This window comes from Pectinophora gossypiella, chromosome Z (genome assembly GCF_024362695.1).
Source record: "Pectinophora gossypiella chromosome Z, ilPecGoss1.1, whole genome shotgun sequence".
NCBI lineage: Eukaryota > Metazoa > Arthropoda > Insecta > Lepidoptera > Gelechiidae > Pectinophora > Pectinophora gossypiella.
In genome coordinates, this window is record NC_065433.1 from 13,601,366 (window position 1) to 13,629,119 (window position 27,754).

Below are 27,754 nucleotides of genomic sequence, written 5' to 3' on the forward strand. Positions count from 1 at the left end.
CCGCGCGACGTCGGCGGCGAGCGAGCGCGGCATCACGGGACGCGCGCGGCTCCATGCGACCACCGCTCGCGCCATGAGCGGCGCCCGCCCCCGCAGCGCACCGCTGCTGCTGGCGCTCGCGGCCGCGTTCCTCCCGCAAGCTAACCATGTCGCGTGAGTATACACCACCACGCCATCGCCCACACCGACAGCGACCATGCTCACGTAAAACTTTACTACAGTTCCCTCGATAAGCTGTGACGATCGTAAATCTGAGAGTGGCAGTAAAACTGAATGCATTAGATTTACGATGAAGGAGAGCATTAGTTTTCCCTTCCTCGAATATAATAAAATGAGTAGTCATTTAGTTTTAAAGAGTAAATAAGCATGCAATGAAGTTCATCCACTTTACAAAGTTCTGAGATTGTATACCTACAATACAATGCAAATTGGTCCAAATATATTTTACGCAAAATTTCATTATATTTTTACTTTTGTTCACCGTTGTCTCTGTGTACATAGGCAGGTAGTACTGTGTACATAGTATCTTTTGTTTGACAGGACTCTCCGATGTGTAATGTGATATATAATTAAATTAGGCTTTTAATTTGCCAATTATGTATAACTCACTAAACCTCTTTATACATCACACCAAAGTCAAACATACTTAATGTTCCGAGATGGTACGGCGACGTGGCAAATTTATTTGGAAACAGATAAGGCAAGTTTCGGCCGATGTTATCGATTGGCGAAGATGAAATATACATTCGTCTGAAGATGCTTTTATTATATTACAATTGGTAGCATTAACGGTATAGCTTTTTTCAAAAAAATAACCAAGTAGGTAAATAGACATCTGTACTGAGTAGAAGGAACACAAGGCATTCGGGAAAACAGGATGCCTACTTACTGTTTTGTATTTACAAGAAAAAGTTTAATGTGAATTGCGAAATGACCTATCAACAATTTGGATATTTTAAATTCGCTCAACTTGACACCTGATCTAATTGAATATTATTTTCAATATAAATACTCTTTTCAATGTATTTCTATAGTGAGGCAGTCGTCTGATACGAATTGTTTTTCATAAAATACTTATGTACGTACAACTTGGAATAAAGGTTTGAATTTATTAGTCATTTATCGGGATATAATTTTGAGATATAATTATAACAAGTTTTATTAACTTTTTAACACCCCCACCTCCTTCGGTTGATTTAAGGGGAGGCTTGTGCCCAGCAGTGTGACGTGTAAAAGCTTTTTTGTACCTCTATAAGTACTTAGTTTTTTTGGGGGTAGAATTTAGTAAGTATTTCTAATTGTAATGAATTGTATGAAAAGGAACCATTGTTCTGAACCCATATTACTATAAACAGCCTGTAATACGTCAACTGCCCACAGGCCTCCCCTCAATAAACTGTAGGGGATAAAAAGCATACTCCACAACGCTGCTCAATTTGTCTGCTGCGAGTTGGTCGAGGTGTATAGGTTTCCTATCTTAAATTATTATTAAACTGTATTATAACTGTTGCACGACCAACCTCCAAGAAGAATTTTTCTTATAATTGACCATTTGTTATTTATTGTACAAGTAAACAAAGAAAATTTTAGTTATATACGAAAAACATCGTCGAGGACTCCGAATAAATTAAATTAGAAGCATCAAAGCCTACTTAAAACGGAAGATAATTTTAATTAACGCTGTGGATCTACTTTAAAGAAGTTTGAAAACTTTGCTAAACTTTTCTACGAGTAACTTATTTTGCTTGAGGTTTAGTTGTCAACCAACAACTTTTATATCTTCTTTCTGTACTTAAAATGTTTTGCTTATTTTATTAGGTATATTAGATTTGGTATCTTTAACAACCCAAATAATGATAATAGTCTATAGCAGTTTATTAACAGATTAGTTATTACTTCGCCAATGCAAATCTATTTGAATCTTTTAATATAAATAAACGACAGATACTTATTTATTCTTAAAAATATTCCTAATAAAATCATTCGCATCAGGACAAAATATTCGTTATGAGTACGAAGAAGACTCATACATTATAATATCTAATCGTTACATTATTAAAAAAAAACTTAAATAGGTTTAAAAGGGTAGTAAATAGTATAAAAATACTTAGTACCTATTAATTAAAACAACATCGCCGCTCTTGTTTCGTTAGAAAGAACAATTGGCAAAAGTTACGCAAAATTTTCTGACCATCGTTTAAATTATTGGTATTATAGCATTTCGGCTGGCTTTCATTGATTACAATTCAGTTATGACAACAATGACTTCGAATTGCGCAATTAAATGATCGGCACGTGCGAAATGTTCGCTTTTATAAAATTTCATGATCCGAAGTTTGGCAGTTCAGCTTTGAGTACTTACTAAAGCCTATGGCTAAAAGTGCATGGCGCTAATTGTATTAATCTATACTTACTAAATACACAAAACTTGATATAGGTACTTACTTACATTAAAACTATTGTTTGCTTTGTGTAACTTACAGATTTTCTTTGAAGTGGTATAAAACAATTACACGAAAATAAGTACTGCAATTCTTGGCATTAAAGCCTTTGATGACATCGTTCGATCCGTTCTCAGAAATTAGCTATTACGTTTATAGACAACAGTAAAATGACCTACTTACATATGAAATTGATATTGATGTGCTGTGAGGGAAAATCTTGAGACTTTAATACGGGTTCCATCTTTAGCGTTCTACAACAAAATAGACAAGACATTTAAGTGTAAGGAACATTCGAGTGTGAACTGTGAACAGGAGTGAACACTCAGGTGAAAACTCAAGTTCAGGTACAATTAACTTAATTGCACATGAAAACTATAAAAGACAGCTCTTCAACTAAGGTTAATTTTTACAAATAAAAGCTTCAATATTGTTTGATCCAACAACTGACAGCCGAAACTTCCACTCAATACGTTTTTTGCTTTTTTCAACTAAGTCCACCGGCTTCAGTCGTGCAGAAACTTGTATTTGCATACACGTTGTAGGTAACGAAATCACGCGACTGAGCTGAGCTATCACGCAATCTTCTACTTAACTGACAGGCTGCTCTAGCCTTAGGTATTAAACCAATTTTTTGAGTGTAAAGAGTCATGATACGGAATATTAGGGTGAAGCAAATCTTTATCACCTAATGTCGTGCCGTGCTTGAATTTATTTCGACGGCTCCTTTGTCACAACATCCATCTCAAGAGTCAATTTGGAAGGGAGTGTGCATTAGCATTAACTGATTCAAATATTGTAAAATAGGCAATATAAGTAAATGATAAACGGTTTTACACTTAAAAGTTAAGAAAACACTAAACCTATTGTACCGGGTGAGAGCTTTCAGCGCTCCCCATTTTTCCGGCTAAGTAGTTAATGCCACCTACAATAAGTCACTTCAAAAAAAAATCTCAACCTATGATTAAATATGTTAAGAAATTTCACATAGTTTTTTGTTTTTAAATTATTTAATTCTTGATGAATGCAAGTAAACCCCGCATACTTGAAATGCTCAATAAAGCTAAGAAGATAGAGGCCAGGAGATTTACCCTTCTTCATCCCCTTAATCACATTTTTGACTTCTTTAGTTAAGAACCGGATTTGAGGTTTCACATAGTTTTTACTAGTGTTATAATTATTCTCAGCATTATTCATCCCAAGCGACGGTCCAAGGGGGGATTTCACCATAAAGTGCTCCTTGAACATATTAGCTACATCAACAGCCTGGCATCCACTCACACACACACGCAAGCCAGGTCTAGCATTCAATTTGTTAGTGGCTTTCCAGAACTTACTGAATTGATTAGAAGAATGCAAGGAAACTATAATGTCCATACGAATTGTCGTAATAAAAATGTAGTAATACTTCGCAACCTCTTGGAGGAATGTTTGCTCAATGGGTCTCCTCTGTCTCTCAGATGCAGTTATCTTTGGAGACGGCAATCCTTGCAACTTTCCGTATTGGGCTTGTGCCCAGCAGTGGGACGTATGTAGGCTATTAAATTTAAGTTATGTTATGTGTATGTTTATACTAACTATGTCTCAATCGCTTCTTCAATTATGCAAGTATTTTAAAAGATTTTGTTTAGAATGGAAGTTCTCAAGGTTTTTGAAAAAATAATTCTACCAAGAGTCTATTCAGAAAAGTTTATTTAAGTAATGATGATGATCTCTCCGACCGATTTCGGCCATGGCGACCACTTAAGTAGTAAGTATTCGTCATAACTGTTGATATAGGTGCCGATTCCAGTAAACATCATCTAATTTTATTTTAAGTTATATCTGTCATGTTCCTATCCGCCGAAAAGGAAAAGGACGGGTATTCGACAGGCATAAAATTTATGGAACAGAATTTTAAAAAGCCCTCCCAAAATTGTATGTTAGCCAATAACCCGACAGAATTAAGTTGACAGCACACGTGAAACGGTTTGCATATCAGCGAGATGCCTGTTTTATTCGCCCGGGTTATTCATTGATTTACTCCTTCATCTGAAAATTAACTGTTGTCAGTCCTCCGTCTCTTTCCTTTTCGGCGGATAAGAAAATGACGGGTATAACTTAAAATAAAATTAGGAGGTGTCTGCAGGAATCGGGCCCATTATTAATCTTAACTGTAACTGCAGTCTACTTATCAGAATATAGGTACTCCCTCGTACTTTGGCGCAAATAATTAATGACGGCGCAAAATTAAAATTTTACGACGTGTTTCAAAACAAGATGCGTATATTCGTGACATACGTTCATTTAGCTAATTGTGACCGACTAACAAGAATTATTTTTATCGTTTGTGTAGGTCTTGCTATGATAATGATTTAGGCAGGAATAAGAAGAAAAGGATAACAGTACTCAAAGTGTTATTTAACCAATATGGGAAGAAACTTGAAAACTAAATTATACATACATAAATATCCTTCATACGTCCCACTGTTGGGCACAAGCCTGCCCTCAATCAACCAGGAGGGAGCATACTCTACAACGTTGCTGCAGTGCGGGTTATTAGCCCGGGACCAACGGCTTATCGGTTTCTTAAATCATAAGTGAATGAAATTATAATGTTAAGTGAAATTAATAATAATTTAAATCTCAATCCTTCTTCTGAATATATAATCAATAGGTCCTAAAAGTAGCTATACCATATAAAAGAATATTTAATATTTGTGACACATGTCCATAAAATACGGAATACACTGCAGTATATAACGTCATCATCGCAGTAAAGTCAGATATAAGAGTAAATGTATTTAAGTCTAATTTTAAATAAGTAGCGATTGTTTGCAGTTAAAGGTATTCAAACCGAAAATGCCTGTTCGGCACGCGCCCGCCCAGTATTATAATCTCATCGTTACACTAAGTGCGATCAATAAGTAGATGTTACTTACAGTTTTCTTGTATTTTTTGTTCAGAAGTCACGCAACTAGTGTCAACGTTTCTTTATTTGTCGTTCGTGTCACCTTTAAAACCAAACAAATGAATTCGGATCAAAAAATTATACGTGCATCTTCTATCTAACACTACTGGTGTGGTAGGCTGAATGTTAAAAGAGCAAGAGAAATCGTTCAACGAGAGTGTACATAGGAAATAGGACCTAGTTGCCAAAAGCACAAGGCAAAAAATTTAAAGACGGCGCTCTCTCCCGTTGCCCTGCGCGGTGGGTTAGATACGCCCTGACTCCGGGACTGCGTCTATTTTTAGACAGCTGGAAAAGGCGTTAAGCTGCTTAGTATTGAGTGTCCTGCTTTACAAAATGAATCATAAAAAGGAAAATAATTTCTTGACAGAGCTGATTACGTTTCCGATAATACTTTTATAAAAATTATGTTCACACAAAGAATCAAAACTAATTATTCATCATAGACCTACGGTTTTTGATACTATAATAAATTATTGTATATATTTTTAATTAGGTACCTACTAGCTTCATTGTCTGATTACGTTATGTTATTCTCAAGCAGGTAGCTATTTAAATAATAACAGGTGTTACTATTTAATTGGGGTCGATGTAAGTGTAAGTGGTAATTTTCCAGAGCGGGCGCATTTGCATTAACCGAAGGTTAATTAACATTGCAAATTTCGAGTCGGTTTAATAAATAAACAATTTTGCTTTCACGGGTAGTAAATCTTTTCTTTTTTCTTTCTAGACCGTTAACGACGCGTTAAAAAAGTTAATTGAAAAATCGCTAAGCACTCTCGACGCGGAGTGTTTCATCGAAAACAACTGGAGCATCATCATGAACCCCTTATACTCCTCTGTAAAATTATCGCCCTGTTCCGTTTTCGTTTTGATAATTTCTTTTCAATGAACATTTAACATTCAAGTGTGTATTTAAAAATAATGAACAAACATTTTACCGTGTATGTTACTGTATAAACAAAGAAAAATTGCCTACCGTTACGTTTCACTGAATGTGTTTTAGATATTGTCTCGCTATGTTGGACATTACAGTCGAGATTGGATTTCAGTCCGAGCCGGAGGCGAGATTGTAATTGAGCCGAGAGCATAATGAATATTGCTCACGCCTGTTATAAGACATTTTTCAACACATTTGTGACGAAAACGTCAACATATTTTCCAAAACACAACTGTAAATATTTTGACATACTTGTGAAAACAGGCGGAAATGATGCTGGAATTTCTTATTCTATTATCTCGGGTGTGTGCGCATATAGAAAAACAGGCATTCGCGCGATGCGCCAAGCAGCCTAATAATTAAAAATATACGAAACAAAGTTCAATTATTAAATGTTAATTTGTTACCTAAAATTAATAATCAAGAAATGAAATGTACTTATCATATTTTAATCATCGCAGTTTACATATTTGCAGAAATATTTATCATTTTCGTAACTTCATTTCTGGATATAATAACTAATAAAACACTAGCGTAGTTTTCATTACATCATAATAGGATTATTTTTATTTATTAAATAAATAAATAATTTCAAAGCAATTCAATTCAATTTCAATTTTACAAGTGTGTTGAAAAAAATATTAAAGTTACGAAGTTTTTCGTACTATTACACTTAAGTCATGAAAATAATTAAGGTAGGTAATAGTTCTTTCCAAATATTATAATATTAAAGGAAGGATAGAAGATAGTTGTCATTTAGCGTACCTAGAGGTACAGCCTTTAAAAATTGAAACAAAGTCGGTACGGGTCAGGCCAAACTAGAATACTTAATGAGAACCAACTAAGATAATTTTCAATTCTGTATATATCGCTAATAATAATATTATAATAAAACAATGTCAAATTCAAAATCATTTCTTAAGCGTAATTATCATAGATTACATCTGTTGAATGACAATTATATTGTTTTACATCGTTTCGCAATGTTTTGTGGTTGAAGCTCTTCTAGGTCTTCCCCTTCCTCTCTTTCCTTGTCTCACGACGTCGACGACGGTGACGTCGTGTCTTATAAGGAAGTGAAAGAATTGGCCTTTGATAGACAAGAATGGAAAATGCTACACCGACAAGAGCAAGGCACTTAAATTAGTGATGATGGAAAAATATGACAAGAAACTCAACACCAACGCATATTTTAACACACATATAAATGTATACTTAAGATTACATTGCAACAAGCTACTTAAAATAAAATAAAATAGCACTTTCATTAAATTTGCTTTGATCAGCAAACATGAAATAAATTATAAGTAAGTAGGTATATCTGACTTAAATGCAGCATCTTTTTTCAATTTTCATAGAAATACATCCTGCTCTTATTCTTACGAAAGCGGTGCTGCTCAAAATGTCTAGAGCGCATGCGTGTTTGCTGCTTTGGCACCCAATTCTGTCGTCCTGTCGATTATATCTATAATTTTCGAGTACGTAGGTATTTATGTCTAGACAACTGACATTTTAAATAAATATTTAAAGTACGCGATTTGCATGAACTATAAGCTTATATAAAGCAAGTTTAATAAATAAGTTTTTAATAAATAGGTAGACCTATCGTTACTAAATAATTTATTTGTGAATTTTGATTTACACTGACTTGATTTTTGGATTTAGATTATCATTTAATCTAGATTTTGGGTACAAACTTGGGTAAATAATAGTGAGTATCATAACATTGCTGGTACATACCAGCAACATCGCATTTTAAACATCTAAAACGCGAGACACCCGAATAATTTCAAGATGTAGGTACCTACTTACCTACAGGAAAATAGCCGCTTAGCTTTATTTTGCTTACCTAAGTTCACATTTTCCATTTTCGATTTGGTCGGTTAACTCTACATAATAATGTTGTTTTTGCGTATTTTGCCGGATTTATTTATTTATTTGTTTATATTTCTGCAGTTATAATGTGTCTTTAAATAAAATAAGTAGGTACGTGACTATCTTTATCTATCAGGAAGAAAACATGTCAAAATGTGTACTTACGAAGGAAAGGTTATGTTTCGGTTTTACGTTCACATTTTTCGGTTTTGTTTTTCGAATGGTAGTGTGTCGGGTATAAAATGATAGGGCTTAATTTACACAATTCAAATATACGTATACATATTACTAGCTTTTATTTGCGGGCATCCTTGTATTTACTCGATAATTACGTTGAGTTGATATGACTGCAGAAATGTTCCGGATATGGTTTATCTCCAAATTTTTCATAAAATACGTATCGGAAGCGCTTCAAAATAATATAAATAAAAATATAAGTTTAACACTAAAACCCGACTACAGAAAAATTACGCTCTAAAAAGTATGAAAGAAAATTGGTATGTTTTTCAGAAAATTAGAAGACAGCCGTAGGATGACAGTTTGTCCTAAAAGTTTGCTTGAGGAATTATTGACAACGTATATTCCATAGTTTCCATATTTCTCACACTGTGCCCGTGAATTTTCAAGGTACGGTTGTAATTGATTTTTTCTTCACTTGAATTAGTCATCGTATAATCAAGAGAGGTGTCAATTTAAGAAATCGTTTTTTTAAGATAATATTAACTACATTGCCGAACAAATTATGGGGAGCGCTGAGGATTTGACTCCCGATCACCCGGTACAAAATTTAAAACAGCCCTGAGGAAAATCCCTGAGGATGCCAAGTTGGACGTGAACCTGGGATCATGGTGTCTTTTGAGAGGATTGTATTTGAAAGGATTAATCGATCCTAGTGGGCCAGTTAGGAAAATCGTCGACCACGCTAGCGGGGTCGGTATCGGGATCCTGAAGATTTTTTTGAAGCTAACTAGCCGCCTCTATGGCTAGAGTAGTCGAGTCGTTAGGATCGTCTTTCGGGCGCCATCCCTAAGCGTGATCTATTCCGAACTCCGGAAGCTGCATCTACCAGGGGATTTGATTAGTGCGGAGCATAATTGAACAAACCTTTAGAAGCTAATTTGAACCACTGGACAATAGTTGGGAGACCTATGTCAATAATAAATTCTATTGGAGGCAGACAACAATTAAATACTTACGTTTATTTTTTCCATAAAAGTCAGGACTGCCCCAGGCAACTTTTATTGATATAAACAATTTATCGAGCACATTACGTAGTAGGTACGTTTACCTTTGACGTCTACTTATTAATAAAGTTTTCCGAGACTTTATGCGTTAAAGTTTAAAGCATTTTTCTCTCAGCGTTTTATTCATTTTTATAGCTTTTATTGCGTTACCTTCTTTGAGTCTGCAGCAGCGAGCGGTACTCCAGTTATACTTATAGGAAAAATAAGATTATGTTTTTATTGGCTAGATTTTTATTGGACAGTATGTTATTACGACCACAATTTCATTTTAAAAGCTTCATTGCTTCCTTTGTTTCAGTTGTAGCGGGTCTACACACACGTGTATATTTTTTATTTGCGAGAGTGATCGATCGCAGATGTAGATGTATTATTCTAGTTCACGTCAAGTATCCAGGTTTAAATAAAAAGTTTGAATTTTCGACAATGTTAACATTAAATAAAATTGAGCCATATTGAAAATGTTAATCAATAAATTATTGAATGTTTGATGTTTGAAAGTATTCCATGTCGGATTGAATTGTAATTAAAAATTGAGATGTTTAACTTGTAAATAGATTAGATAGTGTGTATGTGCAATTAGAGTAGAGTATAAAAGGTATCTAATTGTCGAAGGTGCCTACTTATTGTAGATTATTTAGTCCATCTTTAATGCTGTTTGAAACTATGTATCCTTACTGATATTATTGTTTTTCAGTAAGCGCATCATAATGTATTCTTTTGAGATATAAAGCATATTAATCCATGAACCTGAAAAAAATCAGAATTTAAAATGATACAAATCTGTACATACTTAAAATAGATAAATTTGACGTAAAACATAGAATAAAAAACTTAAAACCAAAAAATACCCCGTTCGTCTAATGTCGTATCGACTTACTTGGAGCATGATAGTGTAAGAAAAGCGAGAAAGCATAATAAGATTCTAGCAAGGACAGTGCGAAAGATGGAATTCCTACAGACGTATTCTCCGAATCAGTATTGATTTGATTATGCAATATGAGCCACATTATACAGAGATTTGCACAGTCGAATAAAAAGGAATGTGAAGACTGATGTTTGCTTCAAATTACACTAAAAAGATTATCGGTTTTATTGCAGCTCATGGCTTTTTTTTTACAAATATTCACAATAATGTCTAATATTTGGCCACTTTTAACAAATTAATATAATTTACTTCTTAAACCCCTTTTAGGGTAATTATCCGAGACTATGCATTTTATTAGCTTTCATCTTCGGTCTGAGAACTGACTTACTTTATTTTAAAATGGTAAGTTGCTAGTGTGGATCGTTGCAAAAACGCTAGTCTCTGATTTGATATAAAACATATTACATTTAAGTAGTCAACAAGTTTAACAAGTTGTGTAAACATCTACCGCTTTTGACATTTAACAGGTTTTTAGATATTAAGGCCTTTAGAATTCACAGCTGTACCTATATCATTAACTTCACATTTTCATTAACCTGATAACACTAAGATCTTGTGATGTTCTTTACATTTAGTACAAGCTGAATTTCAGCTGTAAACGAATTACGTATGTCATCGTTAGTAGGTAGGTTTATTAACATTATACTTAATTAGGTATGACGGGACTATAAGAATCACAACATGAAAAGCCTTAACAGGATTATAACCAACCCGCTACTAGCCAAAGGCCACCTCATAGTCAACTGAATGCAGTATGGGAGCAGCGCAGAGCGGTTTGGCGGAGACCAACCGTCGCGTAGTTGCGAGTTAGGGAGGCACCTACTTTTTTGGCCATGTAATGAATAAAAAAAGTGACTTATTTATAACGTTGAACGATGCTAGGGAAGAAAGTTCGGGAAGCAGCAAGGGAAGACAATTATGTTGTCAACACCGCACCATCAATATTTGATACCTACCAAATCAGCTGTTCCGGTCAGATATAACTGAATTGCCGGTAGTTCATGGGAAGATAGTAATTGTTTACAATAGAACAGTGACAGCATCACATATTATACGAGTAGAAACGGTTTCATTTGTCAGCGTTTGATTGCAAACATTGCTAAACTAAATTGTAACTTTCATACACAAAATATATGGCAAATAAAATTAAATAATGGTAGGTATTCAAGTTGTGTCTAGATAGCACTAGATATAAAAATATATTTTAGAATGCTTTAATTTTATAAACAAAAGTTTTTAATTGAATATAGGTACCAACGAGTGTTACCACTCTCATTTCCAGTTGACAACTTTCACTTCATTTTTATTACCACAGGGTAAAAAAATACCGATACAGGTAGATCAGGTTCTATGTATTTTCTTTATTTTTAGACCTTTACCGTTTTTTATTAAAAAAAGAAACTCTTATACGAACACCGTGTTGTCCGTCAGTTGGAACGTGTGGAAGTATCAAGTTGAAATTAACACCTAATACTTATGTATGTGGTCCCATGACCTGTAAGAAAATCTAGCCATTCAAAAATACGGCCATTTTTAGCTTTATTTTCATACATTCCATAGGGAAACAAATATTATTAATATTTTCCCATTGACCTGGAATCATGAAATTTTCCTAGAACTTACAAAAAAAACACAACTTCTTGCGATTACAGACCTATTTGCAGTTAGTAAACAAACGCGACCTGTCGATGTATGGATGCAATAGTTCTTCAACCGCAAAATCTAAGCCTCGGAACCTTCGATGCGCGAGTCGTACTCGCATTTGACCTGTTTTTTTTTAGTAAGTTTAGCGATTTCACCGCCAATTGTGGACTGATTTTCAAAATTCACAATACTATATCCCCGAAATACTAATTACTTAAAAAGAAAGAAAATTTAACACTCTGTTATTGTGGCCAAACTTAGTAGAATCACTAAAACAAAAATGATGAAACATACACTCACTGACCGGCACTTGCTATGTTGTTATTTTGTCAGTCGCTTATTCGATTACTCTCATGCCACGCTCGATTTTGTTGAATGACACTTTCATTCTAAGTAAATTTTTCGCGGACTACCATGGGTCGTGTACCATAGATTGGGAACCTCGTCTAGCCAGACCTAATATGACTAGATGAATGTTTAGACTTAAAATTAAATCCAATTACTTACTTATGGATTTTAATATGCAAAGAAATTCGGAATGAGCAACTTAAAATCTACAAAATCATCAATTTGCAAAACTCACGATATTCCATGTAAAACTACCAAATGATCGGATTATAATTCGTAACACATCTTATAGCACATGACACCTGCATCCCGAAGGGGTAATTCGTAATAGTGATGTTTAATGAATTTAGATAAATACTTATTTCATACCTAAATATTTTTGAACTCTTCTTAAGTTAACACTATTATATCTGTTTTCAGCATTATGTTAAATTATCCTTCGTTTTTTTTACAGGGGCGCCGGAGGGGGTGGCATGTTCGGCGACGTCAATATATCCGCCATTTTGGATTCATTTAGTATAAGTTACGATAAAAGAGTAAGGCCAAACTATGGAGGTTAGTATATTTTAAACAAATGTACTTAATAAGTAAGTATATTATATGCATAACAGTTTTTAGGTTAGGTAAAATAACTTGGAGACACTATTTAAGTTCGTAGCAAAAGATCGCAAGCTTATAATCTAACATAAGTAGCTCACGAGTTTATCCCAATTGGGATAATCAGAGGGACATTCTCGCAAGATGAACCAAGTATCCACACCTCACCGAGCTTTCTGTTAGACCAATGTTATAGGTGGCTACAGAAAGCTAAGTTTAAAGCTTAATAATATTTCTAATAGTAAGTACTTAAGATTTTAAACAGTAACTACTGACCTATTGCATTCCTATTTAACAAAATAAGCGGCGTGGTTGCGCAATTTCGCAATTTTTATGTTTTTTGTTTGGCAATAAAGGCATCTAGTGGCAGAGCGGCTCACTGTTATTATAAGGCTACCTTCCTGAACTGAGGACAGTTAAGTGTTTTCACTGGGTTCCGTCTGGTATCAATGGCGATGCATCGTCTTCACATCACCTATTCTCAGAGCCATCTGTGGTAAAAAAGTACAATTAAACACTGAAACACATCACATGTTTAATAACGTGAATATTCCATATAAAACAAATATCAAAATAATAACTTCATATTGCACGATTTTTGGTTTGCTTCCATAACCGCACCGCTTTCTACGTGCTCTATCGTTGAGCAGCCACGGGCTGAACTGCTACAAGGTTGGTGAGCTATCAATTACTTTTGTTGTTATTGTTCAAGGATTACATTACATTGCATACACTACTGATTTCATGCAACTTATAATTGCAGACACGCCGTCGACCGAAATAGTTATCTTCCGCAACATAATTCCTAATTAAGATCTGGCATTACCTATTTATTTACACTTTGGTAAAATTAGACACATTATTATTATTTAAGTAAATTTATTAATACATGTTTTCTTATTATAATAAGAAAATTAAATTATAATTATTATTATTATTTTTAAGTAAATTATATTTCATCACAAACGATTATCATACCAAAATATTCAGTTATATACCTAACGAATATATTTCTTAGCTGTTAATTAAAAAATACAGATTCACAAATAATTATTATAGTTATGTTGACTTGCTATCAAGATTTCCCTCAAAATAAATATTATGCTTTGCTTTGGTGGTTGATTACATTACGGACAAGATTCCCTAAGATCTTTAAAAAAGTGTAATGTGACTTGTATTGATAAACTGGCCAGACCGCGACTCAGTTTGCTTGGACCTCCGTTAAGCTTTCTGATTCTTTTCTATTTTTTGCGCATTTTCTTATTTTACTTTCAGTAAGAATTTAACACGGAAGTGGAGTATTCCTGAGGGCATTCACCTCCTGTTGACAGCTGTCCCTATGCACGTATCTAAGTGTTCCATTTGGTTCGCTTAATTTTCCTATTTTGTTGGTCATTTTTGGTTATGATTCGATGACGATTCCTAGCGATATCAATACTATAGCGTTGAACCAGCGCACAGAGCACGTGGTGCGTTTTCAAGCGAAGTATCAAGTCCTACTGAAAAAGTAGAGTGAAGACAATACACGAGTCACCTACTTTACATTGGTGTCTTGGTGCAATACTTAATCAAATTGTATCCCGGGACCGATAATATGGATAGTTTACTAGTGAATAATGTCGGAAAAAAACGCACCACTAAGAAACTTTATCTGTTACTAATTAAACTTATCTAATGTGTCTTTCTCATGCGTGACTACAAGAATGTACCTAATGTACTTGTTTCTAAAAAAAGAAAATTAATTGTCTTGTCTAACTAACTTATTAGTAATAAACGCTATCTAGTGGGAAAGTGGCTCACAATTTTTATCGGCTGTTTTCGTGACGTCGCTGCATACGTATTGTGTGTTTATCCGGAAGTAACGGGGACGTGAATTGTCGTTTATTCCATAGTAAAATCAACCCGCAGTGGAACAGCGACCTGGTTGTCCATACCCCCTCCAGTTTATTGAGAGGAAACCAGTGTTCATCACTGTGGGACGTCTACAGAGTGTTAGTAACATCGTAACTAAATAACTGTAAAAGCTCATGATTCCGAATTAATATCAAGTGGAATTTTCCGTGGCAAAATTCATGACTATTTTTGAAGTTTTTTAAATTATTTCAATTTCTATACTTTTCTAAGTATACTTTTGAGATGAAAAAATTATCTTGATATCAACTCAGAATCATGGTCTGAATCATCCCCCTCAGTATTTGTTACAGTGTCACTAACACCCAGATGTACTCGTATGGCTACATGTACCTACTAAAGTTTGGATACCCTTGGTATTATATTATAATGTTCTGAGCATATCTGCATACGTATTTATATAAAATAATTAACTACTTTTTTAAAATATTTAAACTCCACGAATTTGGATTGGCTACCATAACTGCATCGCTTTCCAAGTGAGCCACCGCACCGTATTGAACTGTCGCTGGACCCGCCATGGTCTGCTATAAGGTTAGTGAGCCGCATCTACCTATAGGTTGTTATTGGTCGATGATAACATTATTATAAGTTGTGATAATTGCAACCACGCCGTCCAACAATATCTGTGTACTTAAGCCATATTCACCCGCACCTGGCGTCACGAGATTAGTCTCATTAAATTTATATTTTTAGTTCGTCCTATCCATGTGTGATGAGGAATTTAATCCAATTTAATTTCATTAAAATAACAATTGACTGAAATGAAATGAGTGGAGACTGTTTTTTCGTGGAAAAAATATATTCTAAGGACCTTGTTTCAAGAAATATAGTGATAACCTATGGACGCTTAGAAAATAAATGTACCTAGTCTACTCTTAACAAGTACGTTATTATCTGTAAAATAAAAATGTTTCCACTCTATAGCTCTCTAAAATATAAATAGTATACATGATGTTAGTGACATCGTAACGAACACTGATGAGTGATTCTGCCCATTATTCTGAGTGGATATCAAGTGGAATTTTCCGTCGCATAAGTATGGAACTGAAAATAATTAAAACAACACTAAAATTTTCAAAAACATTCCAAGAGGATATTCCACTTGTTATCAACTCAGAATCATGGTCTGAATTATCCCCCTCAGTATTCGTTACGATGTCCATAACCCCCTGTACTTATAATTAACATACACTATTATTTATTATTTGTTTTATTTTATTTCTATTTATTTATTCCGAATATTTTCCGAATAATGTTTCTTTTTTAAAGAATGAAAGTGGGAAATAAAAGTTCTAAAACAGTATTTAGTGAATGAAAAAAGTTATATTTCGAACTTAAATGTCCCAAAATGATTTTAAATCATATTCAATGACTATTGCTCTTTACTTCAGTGATAATTAATAAACTACGTTATTATTTTGACGCGCCCAAATAGCAGTTAAGCAGGTTTTGCTGCCAAATTTGAAGTATGTTAGAGACTGACTAACTGATAAAAATGCATTTTACTATTACTTTGGGCTTAACAGTAGATAGGTTTAATTCATTCTTAAAGCGACAGTGCACGAAAGTGATAGTAAAGATACACAAGCTGCTTGGTCGAAACAAAAAGTGGTAGACGTAACTAAATTTACTTAGAGCTAATAGTGATCTAAAAGGTATTGCGATAACCTCGGTGGATTTGCGGATTCCACTGTATTTGTTATATATAGTGCTATTTGATGCCATTGAATAGCATTATCCATTTTCGAAAAGCCACAGAATTATGCTGTCAATCCTATAGCATAGTATTAAGTAGGCAATGGTGCTGATTCCAGTATACACCATCTAATTTTATTTGAAGTTATATCTGTCATTTTCTTATCTACCGAAATGGAAAGGGACGGGTAATCGACAGTCATAAATTTTAAGAAACACACGTAAATTTTACGCAGAAATTTAAAAAAACGCTCCCAAAATTTTATAATCGCCAATAACACGAATAATCAAATAAAAGAATTAAGTTGACAGCACACGTCAAACAGGTTACATATCAGCGAGATGCCTATTTTATTCGCTCAGGTTATTCATTCATTTTAAAATTAACAATTCTCAATCATCCGTCCCTTTCCTTTTCCGCGAACAAGAAAATGACGGGTATAACTTAAACTAAAATTAGGTGTCTGCAGGAAGCGGGGCCATTGTATCTAAATAATAGATCTTTAAGAGGTATGCATCGGACTTTTTATGAAGTCACGAACTAGCCGTGAGATAACATAACATTAGTAATTTAAAACGCCGAAGTACCTTTTTCTGAATGATTCCTTTTAAATTAGCAATACTATTACAGGTTGTTTAATTTTAATTAAACCATAATTGATTACAACTACACCAGACCCACCGTACTACTAATTCCGCCAGTAAAGGGCTATAAATAATATTAAGCTGAAAGCAGACCGCCGTTCTTCCACATCACTATTACTTAGCGTGCCATGCGTAGGTATACATTTTGATCTGCTTTGAGCACTATGTGCCCTTTTAGTAGTTTATAAAAAGTTATACTTAATAATAGCCCCTTGTAACATTACTCATTAGAGTGTAACTGAGTTAAAATGTCAATGAGTGACTTTCCAGGCTGCGTTCCTGAGTTAATTATAATATATCATCTATATTATCGTGTCAAGATTTAACGTGATATTAATTACTTACCTATTAAATTATTGCATGAGCAATAAGGCCGCCTGTTGTGCATTTCTGTATATGTTGTCCTTATCTCTGTATTTTGTGTCCATTGTGCTCAATAAAGTATTTTATCTATCTATCTATTTTCTCATTACCCGGGTACATAATTATTCAAAAATACAAAACCCATTATGGGTTTGTACCATTTGTATTTTTAATTTTTACATTACAATATAAAAATAATAGTTGCGTGATATTTGGATCACATTATGTATAGAATGTGTTTGTTTTTTTTGCTACCTATACCTATAGTATACCCAAAAAAAAATAATAAGGGTATACCCTCTTTATTCTGATCAGAATAATAATGGGTGAAAGATGTAATTGTACCTGGGTGTAATAAAAAGGGTAATAATTATTAATTTATTATATATTTATTAATTATAATTTTTACCCAAAAACAAAGATACAAGATGCATATGTCTGTTGTCCATGAAATTAGAAGTTTAACGAAGGAAATCTTTATAGCGCCATCTATATTGTTTTTGGGGAACGTAACCTGGAAACGAAGAATCATTAAACATAGAAGTAATAATAGTATCAAATTTTAGGTTAATTTGATTAAAAGGGCCTCTACGTGTTGGCTTTGGCTCCAAAAGTCCGGGACTCCATAGTTCTAAGATATGGAAAAAACATTAGTAATAATAAAACATATCTTTATGTATTTATCTTAACAAATGCTAATTAAACGCCTACTGCAGCGCCGCGCTGCTCTGCGTTACTTGGACAGCTGTATACCAGTTATTTAAAAAGATAATTATAATAAGTATACTGATTTTAAGAGATTTATAATTTATAATAAATCTGGAAATCAATTAAAGGGGACAAAACTTTAAAGACGTAGGTTTTCAAACGACTTGTTTACTCTAATGTATAAAGTCAATCGAATTATTTTATGTTAGCTCCATGGAAGTAGCTTGTACTTGTACTTACTTAACGGATTACTTATTACTTTCATGAATTTCTCAGAATCCCTTTGCTGACTATAATTATTTTGCGTATTAGAATGGTACGTAGAACAGTTGTCAGAATAGTACCTACTTCAATTTTGCCCGATGTCTATTTCGCGCTAGGGTGGGTGTCTCTATCTTAGTACCGCGTTCCATGCTAAAGCGCAAATACTTCAGAATACTTATTATCAAATCAGTATTTTTTGTTATTACGGATATAGTTTACGAATTAAAGCGTTTATTTACTAAGGGTAAATGGGTTAACGTGCTATGTACGAGCATGGAGAGTATATAAATTATTAGGCACTTAAAAGTCAAATGTCCAGTCGTAGAGGAACAAGATATGTAACACTTGTCATTGTGTTGTATGTACCTATGTTATATGTCGTTTTCAGGACCACCCGTGGAAGTGGGGGTTACCATGTACGTGCTCTCCATCAGCTCTCTGTCTGAAGTCAAAATGGTATCTTTTCAAAGCAATGTTAACGACACAGCGCATACATAGCAAGATTTTTGTCCCTTAGTGTATTCACCAGCATTAATACCGATCATCGTAGCACCCGTGTCCACGGTTCGATCGCATCTTAGTGGGTAGGCGTGTAGCGATGCGACATAAATCGCGGCTTGCCGCACACGCTGTCGCATCGCGTGGTAGTCGTGTGGATCGCGCGGATGCCGCTGGGCTGGTGCCGCGCCGCCGGCGAACGGTCTGCGTTACAAGGTCCCGTAGTTTCGCGTCCGGGACTATCCGAACCGCCCGCCATCCGCACGTACCCCGCGCCTCTCGCTTCCCCCGTTCTGTTCGCCCACCGGGGCGATGGGGCACGTCACCGTCCTCTGGTTTGGTTTTCACAGCGCGAGGCGCGCGCGCGACTCACGATTGGGCTTGATTGCAGGTCCGCCAGTGGAGGTGGGCGTCACCATGTATGTGCTCTCTATCAGCTCCGTCTCCGAAGTGCTTATGGTACTCGCCCCTGTCAGATCACGCTTGTCTCGGTCGCTCCGGTCGCGCGCTTTGTCCGCTGCGACCGAGCAGCCCCAGACACGAGGCTGCGAGCATGTTCGCGTTTTGGTGGAGCAAATCGTCCTATGTCCGCCCACTTGCTTTCTTATTATGTGTCCCCTGTCTTTTTATCTAATACTTAAGTTATTGTGTTGTTAATTTTATCTAAAGACATCATAATAAGAAAAGCAATCCGTTATAACCTTGAAAATTTACCCAGTTGTGTGTCTGGCAGTACTCGTAATTCCAAAGTTGCTGCTATATGGAAATCAAGTGATGACATCTGTTTTTTTCGTAGCGATCTTTTTGAGACAACAGAATGTACATTTAATTACTACACAGATAAATAATAACTAATAAGCAGCCACAATAATGTAAAATATTCGTTATCGTTTCGTATGAGCGCCAACACAAATGCGTTACGGTGCCGCAGCCCAAAAGTTACCCCGCATGACCTGTGTCACGGTGATGCGCTACAACAATCATACAAAATATAATTATGTACTTAAATACACTTAATTGTGTATTAAATCGTTAAATAGATTGACACATTTAGTATAACTAGTGGACCTAAGGCGACTTAGTACTTCCAACCTAAGTAAATAATGACGTTTAAAATTGATATTGTAGTTGGCAGCCCTCAGACGCGCGTGTACGATAACTTACAAAGTTTTTTGTATGAAGTGTCCGGGTGTTCAAATTAGCTTTAAAATGCTCGAAAGAATTCTATGTTTATCGCTTAAACTATAGAATTATGACGTAAGGCTTAAACCGACCTTGTCTGATTTGTGTTGGGTCTATACTTCCCTATCGACATTTATCTAAGTTTACTCTTTTTATAGGTTTTTCTATTTATTAATAGAACAATCCACACTGTTTTATAAATAAGTGCATTTTTGAAAGATAGCACATCTTTTTTCTTATGCGATAAAACAAAGCTTATATCAGAGTGATAAAATAATATGGTTTTTTGTTTCAAATTAGCAAATCTCTTTTCGTGTAAACCGATTGCCATAAAACGATTTCACGCTTCAGTGAAGGGTCTACTTGATACATTAGTGAAAACTCCATCAAAATTCGTTCAGTAATAGATTTTATTCCATTGTTGAGAAACAAAAATTAAAAGCTGTATATGCTGCTTATTTGGAGCGTCAAAGGACCCTTTTTAAATATCTTCAACACACGGTAATGACCCATGTAGAGTCTTATAATAGCATAGATAGAGAGATAGGTACCTATATGTCTAACATTTAACAGTAACATTTCAAATCCATTGATTTTTGTAACTTCAACTAATAATCATTTTACGTTTTGAGGCCGCGGAGGTCGGCGTTGCTCTATGGTTCTGAGGTCATGCACGGAATGGAAATTATATTTTTTTATAAAATACTAATGTCACAGTTTTACAAAAACGGTGGTTACCAAACCGGTGATATTACATCACTGCGCCGCCGTAGTTAAGTAGCTGCGCTGCGACACCGCAACACATGGAATGTTCTGGATCTCTATAGTTAATAATAAATAATACTTACAAAGATATTATGTAACCATTCATTTTATTCATAATATAAATAATACACGATCATTGTACCGCGGTATTTTTTACTACATTTCAATTAATTGTTAATAATATCGTATTTCATAAAGTGCACCTAGACACATTACCAGATAATAATGAAAAAGCTTTATACGTTTGTTGTAATGTAATTAAGCTCTGTGGAAAGGGTGTAATTATAATGATGGTGAGATATATACTTCAGTCATTGGATTGAATAACTTTTTTGTACTTATTTGGTATTTCTCAGATGTTTTAAAATAACGGATTACTTTTTTAACTCATTGAGAACTATTGCCCACAGTTATAGAATAAAAGTTATTCGTCGTGACATTAAAAACCTTACTTTTTCGGAATTTTATACCCTTTCCATTGTATACAATATTGAGATGTTTACTAACAGACCATCATCACTTATTTATTCTATGTGTTTAAGTGAATGCTCGAGCTATGGACGTCACATAGCCTAAAACTTGATGTCACAATGTTGTTTAAAGTAATTTATCTTATGCTCTATGGATTTGCGACGACTGTACTATTCTTATCGTGACTCATTTTGTAGTTTGTTGTGTTTGTACGTATATGTGTATCTAATCAAATATTGCCAATAATCGTTAACTTTCTCCGCTCTCCGGTCTCTTGGAACACCGATGACATTGGATTCTTCTTGAGTAATTATTAATTATAATGATTTTGTTGTATGCCCTCTGCTGCTGTCGCATGGCTCGAGTCGAACATCGGTATTCCAACGCGTGATGCTGGGTGAGCTTGCTAGGCGTATGTTTGGGTGAAGGACCCCGAAGTGGAAACCAAATCAAGGTTGGGAAGGTCACAATGAGACGTGACCCATAGCCCAGGGGGCGAAGGTTGTCTAATTTACAAGACGCAAACCCGCGATTCGAGCTCATTAATGAACGTTAATTTGTTCCACAAACATGGTCCTAACTTTATTCGTGGCAACTTGCACACGTGTTAGCTTCAATTAAGAGAGGATTGCCTTTATCGAGCCGTGGGTGCCCACCTGCGCCGCCACCCACTCACCTCGCCCTTTCCTACCACTTAGAGCACCTACCTCCTATCATTCTTAGACCTCACCTGTGTTCTGTAGGCTTCATGTCACCATACACTCTGTGCACATTTGTTTATTTGTTTCAAGCTTACCGCTCAATTTGTCTATTGAATGTAGTACCCTACAGTGTATACGTATCAATCTGAAGTTACAAGAACCAACCTTCGGATTTATTATTGTATTAAAAACTGACGTACTTCTTCGCCTTTTCACAACTGTCGCAATACCTACTGACAATTGTGTAAAATGAATTTGTTTAAAACAAAGCATGCAGATGTTAGATGTTTGTGTTATAGTATCAGTATTTAATCAACTCCATAGTTTTCATAAGTGTTAAATAGGTACATTTTTGCATCAACTTCGAAAAAAAATAAGATGGTTGACACCAGTAAACATATGTCCTGTTTACAAATAATAGTCGTATTTTTTTATTAAGTCGTAACTGATTTATAAACAGCCTCTACATCAGGATCTATGTTTATAGTAGTTTTGATTGTCTGACAAAAAACTAAATGCAAAATGATAGGTTTCATTATTTCACCTTTTCTAATTATTGTAGAGTCACTCTGACTGTCAAAAATTTCAATTGGATTTTTATTTTCTTCAGGACTTCACGTTGGATTTTTACTTCAGACAGTTTTGGACGGATCCTCGGTTAGCGTATAAAAAGAGACCCGGAGTTGAAACCTTATCAGTTGGTTCTGAATTTATAAAGAACATATGGGTGCCTGATACATTCTTTGTAAATGAAAAACAATCGTATTTCCACATAGCAACCACTAGCAACGAATTCATACGTATTCACTATTCAGGCTCAATTACTAGGAGTATCAGGTACAGTGCAAACCTATTTTTATTTATAAATTATTTTATTACTTTCCAGAAGCTATCAAAACGGCCGGTTATTTATATTAATTCATGAACTATGCATGTGACATATTTCAGATTAACAATCACCGCGTCGTGTCCTATGAATCTTCAGTATTTCCCGATGGATCGCCAATTATGTCATATAGAGATAGAGAGTTGTAAGTATCTTGACTGTGACTTTTGTAACACCTTTAATGGAAAAATGGTTTGTGGTGTGATTAAGTACCTAACTGACACTATAATATAAAATATGTATTATGTTCAAAAGCAGTATTTTACCTATGCTATATCAAATATGTGTCGTCTGCAGTATATATTTTGTACAAAGTACTTAACATAGCACGCTTTTTATCGTGCATTGTTTAATAATCGTAAAGCTATATATTATATGGTTTTAGTCAATTAAATATCTTGACAAACATGCGAGGCAAACAAATTGATTCCCTTCCGATGATAGAAAAATAAACCAACTGTTCTGTATTTTGAAACTATTCGTGTGTATCGTCTCACCTAAAGCAATCATTAATTTGATTCTTAACCACAATGCAAATTTATCACTAGGCTTACCGATATTGTGTTGTGACCACTTTCTTGTATCACAGATGCTACTCAGGGATACCCTGTGAGCACAAGCGTACAATTTAATCGTCGACACGTGCTGTGATTTCCCTCGTGTTCTCATAAATTGGAACGTCTCCTTCTCGCATACAGCACCCGCAGAAGGCAGACTCGTATAATAGTAAGCCTTGTCCTCACGAGCATAAAAGCGAACGAAATGATACTGAGACATCGACGCTGCGATAGCTGAGCGGTCCGAAGGAGGCGGGGGACGGTGGCGCCTGACGCCCGGGTCCGCGCGGGGCCTGCACAACCACCAGGAGCCGTGCCGCAGACGGAGCGGCACACACCGCACGCGCTTCCCGGGCATGCCTCCTGCCAGTCCTGTCGCACTTGCATGACACCTCCAGCTTTCTCCAAACCCTTATTATTACCACACTATTTGGAGCTTTTACTTATTTTGGACAAATACCTGTTTTTTGTTCTAGCACATAATTATTTATCATAAATAATTAGTTTTCTTTTTTTCGCCTTTATCACCAGTAGGTAGAATTAGATAATTTATATTTTTCTATCATCCATTTCGAGCTGATCCGAGCTTCTGCGGTCAAATTTCGGCCTACAGCTCGGAGCGGCTCGCTCGTGTCTCGCGTGTCCCATCCTCGCCACGCCGCGCGCCGCGGCCGCGTGCCTGAGGGGTACGCGATGCTTCGCAGCGTAAGTGATAGCGTTTTGTGTGTTTGGCATGTCTCCGGAGTCGGGTACACAATGAGAGACATTCGATACCATTGGAAAGACGGATTATCGAGCGTCGGTATGAGCAACGAGGTGCAACTGCCGCAGTTCCGAGTGCTCGGCCACCGGCAGCGCGCCACTGTTGTAACGCTCACGACAGGTAACGAATCGGAATGCCCGCTGTCCCAGCACTGTCCGCTCATCACTCCGCCACCGACCCCGTCTCCCTCAGCCCGTGTGCAGACGATCGATACCGCGACACTAGCACACACGCTAACACGACACAACAATCGCACGACGAGACGCGCGAAATCGAGCTCGCGCCTCCCCCGCTCTTACCCCGACCGAATGACGACTCGAGTCGCAAAACCCATTGCGATGGGCCTGGGGCAATTTCATTTATGTGTCGCTGCGCACAGTCGGCTACACCATGCGGGACATCCGATACAAGTGGAACGAGGGCCCCAACTCTGTGGGCGTGTCGAGCGAGGTGTCGCTGCCGCAGTTCAAGGTGCTCGGCCATCGCCAGCGAGCCATGGAGATCTCCCTTACCACAGGTACATGGGGTGCGGGGGATGTACCTACAAAAAGAAAAGACACCACTTCGGTAAACACTGGACAGAAACAGCCACGAATCTTATCACGTCCTGCTTTTGTATTATTGCACAAAACACTGAGTGGTGTGATTATAGCAATGTCAATAAATACTTTTGTTTCTTTGTGACGTGGATCATTACGGATAATTTTTGTATAACTAACTGTTATGAGTGTCGTTGACAATTAATACATTAGATATATAAATAGTTTATTTGATAATACAGTATTTTAATTTGTTAGATTCAAATCGTAATGTAAATATAGTGGCGCTTTATTTTCAAAGAGTTATTAATGTATACATGTTTTTTTTTGCAAATACTGCTTACAGGAAACTACTCAAGATTGGCATGTGAGATACAGTTTGTCCGCTCCATGGGATACTATCTCATTCAGATTTACATTCCGTCTGGTTTGATTGTAATCATATCATGGGTATCGTTCTGGTTGAATCGTAACGCTACCCCGGCTCGTGTAGCGCTGGGTGTCACCACTGTGTTGACGATGACTACTCTCATGTCATCTACTAATGCTGCCCTGCCTAAGATCTCCTATGTAAAGTCGATCGACGTCTACTTGGGCACCTGCTTCGTGATGGTTTTCGCCAGCTTATTAGGTAACACCTTTTAATTCATATGTATAGTGTAATGCATAGCGATTTTTTTATTAATTATTTAAGTACGCATCAGCGATTTGTACTAAAACATCATGCGAAGCGAATACGTATATATATTGTAAATAATAGTACGATAATTAATACTAAAAAATATACTATGTGGTAAGTTCACGATCAAATCACAAGGACTTTCGATATGAATCGCATTCTCCTATCTTTTCAGAGTATGCAACAGTGGGATATATGGCTAAGAGGATACAAATGAGGAAACAAAGATTTGTAGCCATTCAAAAAATCGCGTCCGAAAAGAAACTGCCTCCAGTGGATTGCCCGCCAGTCGGAGATCCCCATACGCTTTCCAAGATGGGTACATTGGGTAGATGTCCACCCGGGAGGCCTTCGGTAAGCTGCTCGGTAATATTATTTGCTACTACTTTATTGCATTATTAAATGTTAATCCTTTCTTGGCTGCCGTTGCAAATTTTTCAATGTACATTTCAGGAAGTCCGCTTTAAAGTCCACGACCCTAAAGCACATTCGAAAGGTGGCACGTTAGAGAACACAATAAATGGCGGCAGGAGCGGCACAGAAGAAGAAAATCCTGGCCCTCCCCCGCACATTCTGCACCCTGGAAAGGTAAATACAGCATTTCCATTTTATTTTCTAATTTGGATTAAGTTCTAGATATGCTTTGCGATTTAGAGCCGGTAGCGTTAAGATTACTGCTGTGCGATTAGTTTCTATTTCGAATTAAGATACCTTTATAAAATAACTTGTGTACCCACCTGTTATTTACAAAACACCTATGACACAAAATGATGAAACACCATTTTTTTTACAGCAAATTGAATTGTTATTGCGTATAAAACAGATTACCAAAACTTAAATTTTCGATGTAATACTAAAAGTTATCTGATAATAGGTAGATTACGAATATGAACAATACCGGTATGTGATTTCCGGTAATCAATAAATCCCAATTGCAACGAATTTTACTAAGAATTAAAATAGTAACTTATTGTTTTCAATTTCCAGGATATCAGCAAACTGCTGGGCATGACACCGTCGGATATCGACAAGTACTCGCGCATCGTGTTCCCTGTGTGTTTCGTGTGCTTTAACCTCATGTACTGGATCATTTACCTACACGTGTCCGACGTCGTGGCTGACGATCTGGTTCTTCTGGAAGAGGATAAATAGAGGGCATTGTACACAACCCACTCATTTTCCCACTGGTACCGAAATAATAATTTGAAACGCAATACATGCGAAATCTAGACACTAAAACAAAAACTTTGCCATTAAAAGTAACCGTCAAATAAATTAGCGAATTACTAGCACACGATACATTTTAGATTTTATTAATAGCTGTATAATTTCTGAAATGAATTTGTAGATATAATTAAATTGCCTAGATGTTAACTTATACATGTACCTACTAAACGTAACGTAAAGTAAATGTAAATATATTAACTTGAATGATACGAGTAATTACGGAAGTTTTTATCTAAGATAGTCTCTTTTCTTGGAGTCTGAAGTAGAAACAAAACGACTGAAATTTTTTGACATTTTAGATGTTGGGCGATTGAAAATAATTTTGGTTTACAGATTGTGTATAGATTCGTTTAGTAGCATGATTGATTGAGTTGGTAGATCAGGCTCTATGTAGATCTTGCGGTGTAAATCATTTGGATTGGAATAATTCCGCGAGCACTCAACGAGTTTAAGCAATAATTAGACTACGAGATATGTGTTACAAACTAACGAATATTTCGATATTTATTTACTTACAATAATGGACTTCGAAGCGATTGAAAAAGTTCCTAAATTATTGTTGTGTGGCAAAAGGTATGTTTTTATACGTGACAACAGTTTCAAATTATTATTATTGTGTGGTAAAATGAGTGGTAGAGTAATTATAGTTGTAATATAATCTGATGCTCAACTTTCACTGCTTGATTTATTAATTAGTTTTAGTAGAATTTTGTATTAGTTAAACAGTTAGTGATTTGTTTATTCTTTGCTAATTTTGTATCGTTAGAACATACTAAACAGGTACCTATTTTGTTTTGATTGCGGTTGCAAACCATCTCAATTACCCTGGACGACTTTTATTTAAATATTGTAGCTTTATGTTATTCTAATTTGGAAATGATTCGTGAATGTTAAGAAATTGACTCTGCTTTCCATCTACAAATGCATGCCGAA

At 35.8% G+C, this 27,754-nt stretch overlaps 1 protein-coding gene across 8 annotated transcripts; it reads left to right on the top strand.

Moving 5' to 3' along the window:
* On the top strand, positions 1–27,754 carry LOC126380696 (gamma-aminobutyric acid receptor subunit beta-like). 8 transcript variants are annotated; one of them, XM_050030282.1, is made up of 10 exons: positions 1–153; positions 12,822–12,922; positions 18,942–19,009; positions 22,781–23,007; positions 23,119–23,201; positions 24,359–24,496; positions 25,262–25,546; positions 25,770–25,960; positions 26,048–26,182; positions 26,582–27,754. In XM_050030282.1, the coding sequence occupies exons 1-10, from the start codon at positions 74–76 to the stop codon at positions 26,744–26,746; spliced, it is 1,473 nt and encodes a 490-aa protein (XP_049886239.1). In that variant the 5' UTR covers positions 1–73; the 3' UTR covers positions 26,747–27,754. The 8 variants fall into 8 exon arrangements, with proteins under 8 accessions (XP_049886239.1, XP_049886243.1, XP_049886236.1 ...); XM_050030286.1 differs by having other exon boundaries at positions 25,770–25,948; XM_050030279.1 differs by lacking the exon at positions 24,359–24,496 and adding an exon at positions 24,756–24,893.